At 41.1% G+C, this 9,708-nt stretch overlaps 1 protein-coding gene across 1 annotated transcript in view; it reads left to right on the plus strand.

The window, feature by feature from the left end:
* Esrrg (estrogen related receptor gamma) overlaps positions 1–9,708 on the plus strand; it is a 418,399-nt gene that overhangs the window by 397,033 nt on the left and 11,658 nt on the right. The window contains exon 6 of the mRNA XM_028758945.1: positions 7,982–8,251. Coding sequence (XP_028614778.1) covers positions 7,982–8,251 — 270 coding nt within the window. The remainder of the gene's footprint in view (positions 1–7,981; positions 8,252–9,708) is intronic.

The raw sequence follows: 9,708 nt of genomic DNA on the forward strand, positions 1-9,708 counted from the left end.
TATTAAAATTCACAGTACTGAGGCAAAGTAAAGAATCTAATTCCCAATATTTGTAAGGAATATTTAAAAGTTATGCTGTTTTCATGGATTCTGTTTCAATTTATTTATAGAAACCTAAGAAAAGCATTAGACCACCGGATTAGCATATCACCTCTAATTTATAACTAAAGGGGGCAGTTAAATGTTAGGGCATGTGGGTAGGCTTCCTTAGAATTTACCTGGCTCCTTTTTAATCCTACAAACAGGATAAGCAGAGAGCTCCCCTCTTGATCAGCACTTTGTAATCACTCCCTGAGTTCATGTCAAAGCCGTGGGCTACGTCATTGGAAGGGAGTGTGTTCATGGGTATGTTGGGATATGACATCTAATTTCTAGAATAGTCTCTTCATTTCCAGTCTGGAAAGGCAATCATTGAGCTGCAATCACCCATTTCCTCATGTTGAATAAGGACCTATGTCATCACAGGCACAACTGAGGGTTCCAAAACTAGATGAAGAAGTCAAAGCAACCCCCCCATCTCCATTCTAAAGAGAAACTATGGCACAGAAACCACAAAACCTCATACAAGGAGTAAGGCAGGTCCCCAAGGCAGCACTTCCCCATGGTCAGTCCCTACTTCCTCATGACCAGTTCCTACATATGCTCAGATACGTATTTCTGACTTATGACTTTACCTTCTCCTTACTTCATGTTACACAAGTGGCCCTAGCAATATACAGTAATTATAAAAATGTCGGCAGGAATGGAAGCCACCAAGGGTGTTTGAGAATGGCTTCACCATGGGGGTAGGCCAATGAAGGGCCAAGAGAGTAGCAGGCAGTGGGGGGATGGTGGTCCTCTTAACCTGGGTTGTTGGAGCTGTTGCTTTCAATAGAGGGAATGGCAAAGCAAGTCAAGCTTTTAGTATGCTACGGTGTCCAGAGGGGCTTACCAAGGGAAGACTTAGTCATTTTCAGGAGGGAAGATGGAAAGGAGAAAGAGGTCCAAACAGTGGAAGAAACTCAGTGTTATATCAGACCATTTGAATTTTGTTCTGCTGGAATTCTGCAAGCTAGGGGAACATTTTTAAAGGTCATTATTATTTATATTTTATTATTTTTTTGTAAGCACACAAAATAATGGCTTTCATTACAATCCTTCCACATATCATTCTATTTTGCTCACCCTTAACTCCCTTGGTGGCCCTGATACACTGTTATACTCCCACTGAACCCTCTTCTACCTCCTGTCCTCAGAAAGCATTTTATCAGAGGAAGGCATATTTATAGTCTGTCTTTGTCTATGGATAGGATCAAAGAGCTGGAGTCCAAAGAGAGAGTGGAGGCCTGAACCAAAATTGTGGAGGGGGTAGAGGATAGGCAGAAGAATGTGTATACCTAAACCCCGGGGCTCCCTCTCTGTATCCATGTATAGTTTGCATATTTGTATTACTTATGGTATTTATTCATTGAGCTCCAATGTACTTTCAGTTGACTGTTTTAGGAGACAAAGACATCCTCTGACCCATTTTCTATACTCTAAAGTACCTAGCCTACTACAATGCCGATGTAGATACCCCAAGTGTTAATGGTATGACTATCCTTAGACTAAACCCTCCAGAAATCTAGTGATACAGAGTTTGCCAGAGCAAGCTTTTAGGGATCATCTTTTCCACCTTATTTTTAAGATCAGAGCTAAAGGGGATGTGTCATGCCCCAAGTCTCATCCGTGTCCAGGTGGTAGATGTCCTCCTGGACCTGAGGTCATTCTGTGCCCAGTGCCTTGACTTCTGTTTTCCATGCTCACCGATCCCCAGCAGCTTCATGATTCACAAGCATAATTCTTGCTGCTCCTTCAAGTCTAAAACCTTCTGAAACTAGAAGACTCTTCAGAAAAGTAACTAATTCCACTTCCTTGTTTGACTGATGAGGACGCCAGGCATAGGTGTGTATTTGTTTTCTAGAAATGCTGAGGTAGTACCTCAAATCAGGTGGCTCAAACACTAGAGGATGGACCATCTCATAGCCCTGGGGAATAAAAGTCCAAGTTCAAGATATGAGCAGGATTTGTTCCAGCTAGAGCCCCGTGAAGGGTCCCCTACATCACTTGCTCCCCCACCTCGTATTCCTGGAGCCTTATATCTTCCCTGACTTACGTTTCCATGTCAATTTCCATCTGAGCATGTCAGTCTTTGAGTCTGAAGTACTCCTTTCTATAAAGATTTAGTCATATTAATTTAATGACTGTTTTTCTCATTGGTCATTGGCAAAGACTATTTCCAAACAACATCAGCGAGGCAGACCAGCCAAATACTCTTGAGCATAACCAGTTATCTGGATTTTCAAGTTCTGTTTGTAGACAAAGCCTCCTCTATACTTTTACAAACTCCTGTCATCTAATTCCCAGCTGACATGGATGCTATTTTATGAGTTGTTGAAGCCCCGTGTTACATGTTGCTGTATTCCCTTGCTCTTGGAGGGCACACAAACCTGTTATAGCCAAAAGACGAGTTTTCTACCCCCTGTTTGGGGCTTGTAAGAAATAAATATTATGGGACAAGAAAGAAGCTAGCTTCTCCCTGTCTAGACAGTTTGCTACATATTTCACTCACAATCTATGAGAATTGTTTTGTTCTAAGTTTAGTTTCAAGAACCAGAGAAAAAGCCACAGCCAGGTAAGGGCTCAGTAAAACTTAAGGTATCATCTCAGCTATGGTCTGGCCATCTAGAAGTGGTTAAGGCAAGGAAGGACTTCAGAGAAAAGCTATGTGCTTCATAGCGGCATCTTTGACATTCTGGCTAGACATTCTTCAACTGCCCATGGCAGCTTCTTTCTCAAAGCAGGCTGGCTATTGGTGGGAATCTACCCACTAGTGGCTGGGAGGCAGTTCAGTCAGTGACGCGCTTGCTGCGCATGGAGGCCTGCATCTGGTCGTCTAAAACCCATGTTAAAAAGTCTGATATAGTTGAATGTGTTACTAGAGAAGCAAAGGGGAGAAAGTTACCTGGGCTTCATTGGTCAGCCAGTCAGCTGATGAGATCTATGTTCATTGAGATACGATGTCTCACAAAGTAAGAAAAACACAGTACAAAGACCTCTGGCCTCCATAGGTATGTACCCTCACACAAAAATGCACAAACACATGCATACACACTTATATACACATTTAAATGCACACACATACAGACATGTGCATAGACAGCCAAGACCTGATCATCGCACTCTGTGGCTCAGAGAACAAGTGACAATCCCTATCAATATGTGCACAAAACAACTGGCTCATTAACAGCACAATAAGTCGTCTCTATATAAGGGTCCTGATCCAAGTGTCTAGTGGCAGCTAAGCCAGAACCTCAGAGGCACATTACTCTTCCCCAGTTCCTGTAAGCATCAGGGTCACATGGATGGGAATGAGAGATTCTTGCCTATGCTATATCCCCCAAGTGAACTTTGCATCTCAGTGGGTTACTATAGCGGAATAATGATTGTAGCCTAATATGCTATTTGTTGGGAACAAAAGTCAATCATTTTATCATTTTATTTATTTGTTATTTATTTATTCATTTATTTATTGTGGAATAGAGAAACTACACTTCAAAACCTGCGAATAGGCAAATCAATGCCATGATTAACTGATACTAACAGATACCCTGAGGATTTAAACGTTGGCTTTCTGTTTCAAGCTAAGCAGCTGACAGGGGAAATGCCTGGCAGGGGTTAAAACCAAATGCCTGCACTGCAGCCTATTTCTGTCAGCACTCCATTCAGGAAATAAACATTTATGCTTTCTGAAATGAAAGTGTATTTTTGAAGACTAGCCGTCAGATAGTTTTTGCCCTTCACACTTTCAAATGCTTAGCCTTTTTTGTACGTTGACTGTAAAGTGCATAAGTTTGTTGGGCTGGGGAAAAACACGTTACTGACGAGTGCCTGTGGTGTCCCACTCAGTCCCTGAAGGTTCCTGGAGAAATGGGTAAGAAGGTTGGCATAAAGCGTGCTTCCTTCAAGCCTGGTACCTCAGGGGCACCTGTTTGGAGAAGCTCTTCAATCCTTCCACGTGATATTATTCGCCATGGTCATCTAGTGTATTTGGAGCACAGTGAAGTGTTGATAAACACATAATTTAGCTGCAGGTCAGAGTAGAGAGCCCTTCTGCTGAGCAAAATGCCTAAGATACAGTAAATGGCACCGAGTCCAGGACAGAGATGAAGAGAGATCAGACTTGTCAGTGGTAGCAATGGAAGGGGCTGCCAATGGGAAAGAGAAAAATGTGCTGTGGTGTATTTTAAAAAGCTGTAATAGGGCTGAACATTAGAAAGTATAGCCTGCCATAAGCCAGAGATTAAGATCCCGGGCGAACAGCATGTGAGCTTCAAGGGACACAATGGCAAGCCCCATCTCATTTTGCTTGAGAGAAGAAAGGTATCTTGCCAATGACAGCTACATGTTATAGATGACAAGACCTCTAAACATCATGGAATGTCTGCTAAGAGCACAAATGAGTAATTATCATCTGGACATAAGTGTCCATGAGCCAGTAATGCTATCGCGTCTTTAAGAACCCTTAGCGGTCGCTTTATGACCCGCCATTTTCATTAGCCTCCTCATTTAGGTGTCTCTGCTTTGCTCAAGTCTCTTGATAAAGATATTATTCTATCATGGAAGGGAAATAGAGACAGCCATCCTAAATGGAGGGTGAAAAGATTTTTTTGTTTTGAAAGTCAGGCATGGTGGTACAAATCATTAATGCTAGCACTCAGGGCTCAGAGAGAGGAGAACAGCAAGAGGGAGGTCAGCCTGCACTGTGTAACAAGTTCAAGGTCAGCCTCAACCGCTTATGGTAAGCAAGCAAGTAAATAAATAAACGAGTGTTTTATGGGATGGAAACAAAATCTTTATCATATACTGGGCCCCTAAGATCTACGGAATGCCTGTTTTGTAGACAGCTTGAGTTCTACCCCAGGGTTTGGATGGGGGAGATCTTTGTGTCAGTTTCCAGATTGCAGAGGTGAACTCAAAAAAGGACCAAATTGTGAGAGACGCTAATTAATAAGCTAAAAAGAGATAGAAGCCCAGATTGCCATATTCTATAATGTATACATCTTCCTTCCTTCTTTCCTTCCTTCCTTTCTTTCTTCCTTTCTTCCTTCCTTCCTTCCTTCCTTCCTTCCTTCCTTCCTTCCTTCCTTTTTAATTGATGCTTCTATAAAAATCACACTACTTTAACAAAGTAGAAAAAAAAAACCTTGAGGACATCAAGCAAGCAAAGTCATTACAACTTTGCGCTTAAAAAAAAAGGTACCCTTTCTTTACTTTTTCTTTCTCTTTATTTCATGGTAAAATAAAAGGGAAAGCAAGATTTGCAAAGCAGATGCCACACAGGCAACACACAGACACATACACAAAGCCATCAATACAGAGGAAACAAATTGCAGAATCAACCTTTAAAAATGAAATTTTATTGCTTTTGCTTAATTAAACCCCAAAGAAATGTGGCAGACATTGTTGTTGTTGGAAAAAAATGTTAATTTGTAAATCACAGGGACAAAGGGGCCCCATGCAACTTTAAAGTTTCCGCACACGTAAATGTCGATAGCACGCCTTCTCCATCATCAGCACTAAATTCACATTGATGCCTCTTTTCTTCTCGGTATTGATCCTTCCATGAGAACGTAGATTTGTATCTGTTAATTAATGCGTCCTGAAACAGCGTTTGTATTAATCAGGCAGATAAGAAAAATTGGATGGCTGCACCCCTGTGACAACCGTAAAAGTGCTGGCCCTGATAAAATCATGGATGGACCTCAATAAAAAAGTTCCTCCTTCCACTCAATAAACTAATCATCCTGCTTTTAATTATTCGTCAGGAAGATGTGTGAAGATTGGAGGACGGCGTAAATCTATTTACTAACCGCAGTGTCTGGGAGGGAGGACCTGGCTGTCTCAGGATGGTGCTCCGGGCTATGAGGTCCCTCCATCTGCTGTGGCAACAAACTGCTATTTGGGATCAGATCGTGAAACAGAAGAATTAAACCAGGAAAAATTAAAAAAAAAAAATCCGTTCCTTCTGGCTCAGAAGTTTCCCAGTGATGATTATTGTGGCGGGTGTTGTTGATTGAATTCATTAAAAAAACATTCCTTTTACGAATTTCTTTCTTTTCAAGTTCATTGGTGTGCTAGCGGTGGGGGGTGGAGGGGGTGGGCAGGGAAGTGACAATGAGCTGTGTTTGTCTTTTGTAGAACTTAATTTTCTCTGATAATTATTTCCTCTGTTGATTTTTTTTAAATGCTATCGGGACATATTTTTTTTAATGTAATACTAAAATTTATTGATAAAATAAGGGGAGGAAAGCCTTATGCAACTAGACCCAAAGCCAGTCCTATGAAATACAGGATAAGTACCTTCATAGTAAAGAAATGCTATGGGGAGCCCATCAAGAGAAGCTGAAGGGATCCTTTCGATGGTTTGATTAAGCACTTAGAGGTAATGGCACCAAGGGGCAGTTTACTGGTTTTCTCAGTGGGTCAGGAAAACCCCTGCTTTACCGTTGTATGGGACAAGTAAATCTGTTTCAACATTAAGAATGACACCAACTGTTGGTAAGCAGGAACTTGTGAGGTTAGGTGTACATGGTCTTTATGATTGGGTCACAATGTCTAAGAAGGGTGTCAAATGAGGTTTCCTGAGTTGCTTTAGCTACAGTGATCTCTCTGTAGCTGTAAATCATGGTAGCATATACATAGTGACCATGGACCAGGACTTGGGATTCTGGGGCATATCACTGGCAATTTATGCTTTTAGGTCTCTTGGAAACAGTCACCTGGCCATCAGCCATTATCATTGTTCTTTTCAGTATAGTGCTCAATCCTCTGACGTGTGAAGGCATTAGGTGACACGCACACACATTATATATATGCAAATACATTATATAATATGGACATTTATACATCTATGTAGACTTAATGAAGGCGATCTGACTGTCTTATTCCGTTGTGCCTTGTTAGACATGATTTGACTCTTCTCAGTGTCTGACTTTTGTTACTCAAGCACCGAAGACAGCTTACATATACCTATACACAGAGATAGCTCTATATTGGATGCTCAGTTTACATAGTGCCTGTATTGGATGCTAAGTTTTAAGAAAAAATGGAGCCAGAAATTTCAGGTGAAAATAAGATACACTTCCCAACTTTGTGTTGTGAACTATCAGTTAGAAAAGTAGCACATTTTACGTTTCCCACATGCAAGAACAAGTTCATTGCCCTGCTTAGGAAGCATGACCAAGACAGTGCCTGAGTGCAACCAATATTTTTATTTGGGCTCTGGCTTTCTTCCAGGTTTTCCCACCAAACACTTTTACTTATATTTATATTTAGACTTTTAGACAAATAGACTTTAATAATAAGAGTGAATTGTGGCTTTTCTCTTGGGAGGGCAGTCAGGTAAGATAAGATTTCTTCTTTATATACTAGTGAGTATATAAAAGAGAGATCTATACTAATAACACATATCCAGGCAAGAATGTTACTTTGCTTTAATTCATCGCATGGATGTTACAGAGACACATTTCCAACTTGGTGACTCTTAAGGGGTTTAAATCATTTTCTTCCAGGATTATTTTGGCCTTTATCTTCCCTGTCAATATAGATTTTAAAAGCTAGGTGGTTGAAGGTACCTGAAAATCTCACCGCCTTTAATATTGGAAATAGAGCAGGGAGATAGTGTGGTGCTTTCCCTGCAAATAGAAAAGAAAACCATCTCTCTATCCTGTTTCCTGAGCTGGGTTTATAACCCTACCATAGCACCTACCACAGAAGCTGGCTCGTGGCTTCTACTATGGGCTCATTAAATGATACTGGGGTTGGTGGGGGAGTTAATAGCTTCTAATCAGAGCATAGTATGGTTTTGAGCTCCAAGGCAGAGGCTGCCCACCCTAGGAAGTGCAGGTTGCCTTATGAAACTGGCTTTAGAGTAACTTGATCCACCCATCTTCCCTTACAGGCTTCTCCACACTGTCCCTGGCGGATCAGATGAGCCTTCTCCAGAGCGCATGGATGGAAATTTTGATTCTCGGCGTTGTGTACCGATCGCTTTCATTTGAAGATGAACTTGTCTATGCAGACGATTATATTATGGATGAAGACCAGTCCAAATTAGCAGGCCTTCTTGACCTAAATAATGCTATCCTGCAGCTGGTGAAGAAATATAAGAGCATGAAGTTAGAGAAGGAAGAATTCGTCACCCTCAAAGCAATAGCTCTTGCTAATTCAGGTTGGCATATTGATGTGGTCATTGTTGCGTTGTTAAAGATGTCAGCTTTACCCCTTTCCTTCTCTTCTTGGGGATTTGTGAGACCTAGTTTGTAAGTTCTCCATGAGTCAGCAAAATTATAATCAGCGCAGCTTTCTAGTGAAAAGTTAAGAGAGAGAAAAATAAACTTAGAAGGAACATTTTTTATTTACTTGCTCTCAGAAGCTCTGACACTTTTACCATCCTATGCTTTTACTAATTTGAAAAGGAGCAAAGCAGAAGGTCTTGAGGGACTCATGTAAATGGGTACTCTTGGGACAAAATTAGCTCCATTGTTGTTTCTGCGCAAGTCAACGTCAGTGAGTTATGGGGAAACAGTCCCCACCTTTCCCCTCAAAAAGGCCAATTTTGCAGTTGAGAAAAATACATGCCATGTTGCCTTTTGATTTTTGTTATGAAAAAAAAAACAGTCTATATTTTATAGCCTGGAATTCTTCAGATATCACACTCTGTTGAAAGTGCTACCTTCCGTAGAGATTAAGAGTTATAGGAATAGGTACGCCTACCGTTTGAACAGGGGTGTGCTAAAATAGGGGAATACTCTTGGTAAGTTAAAATGGTTGATACTTTGTTGTATTTTCCCTTTTTGCCTTCCTTATGGATAGATAGTAGCCTTAAGTCTCTTTTAACATTTGCATAAAGTTCAGGATAGATCCCTCCTAATGACGGGCTGATCATCAGATACCTGCATGTCAATAACGGCTCTGAAACCATGTACCATTGACAGTCACACGGCGCTCTTTCCAGCTGCTTTTGTTTTGACCCTATCTTTGAACTTTATCTTGGTTGCCGGCCAGTAGTTTTCCCTTTAATTACAAGAAGGAAACTGTCAATAAAATCTGTTAAATGGGATGCAATGAGTGGCTTGAACGGGCGGATGGCTATTTGTTCAAATTCTGCAGTATTCAAGGTATTGACAGTTTGTTTTCTGGGGCCATATGTGACGATCAATCTCAGGCTGGGCTCAGCCGTGCTGAAAAATGAAATACCAGATTGCTTTTGCTTACTTGTGGATGACGACTTTGTGATTTGGCTCGGTCTGGGCAAGATGAGACCTTCTGCCCAAATTGCCCCCATGAGAGCCAGGGATGCGTGACTGTTTTTAGAAATAATTTTTAATTGATTTTGTAATTAACAGTTCATCTAAAATATTGATGCATGAATCCTTGGACCGATAGAAGGGAAATTGTTTTCAACAATGAAGTTGTACCTTTCTATTTGTCTTTATAATGGGCGTTAGCATCTCACAGTTTTAATTGTGAATATAACCCACTCCTTACCACACAATACATCCCGCTTTCCCTCCCTTTCCTGGGAACTTAAAGTGTGTGTGTGTGTGTGTGTGTGTGTGTGTGTGTGTGTGAGAGAGAGAGAGAGAGAGAGAGAGAGAGAGAGAGAGAGAGAGAGAGAGAGAGAGA

Source organism: Grammomys surdaster, unplaced genomic scaffold, assembly GCF_004785775.1.
Source record: "Grammomys surdaster isolate TR1022 unplaced genomic scaffold, NIH_TR_1.0 130, whole genome shotgun sequence".
In the NCBI taxonomy this organism is placed as follows: domain Eukaryota; kingdom Metazoa; phylum Chordata; class Mammalia; order Rodentia; family Muridae; genus Grammomys; species Grammomys surdaster.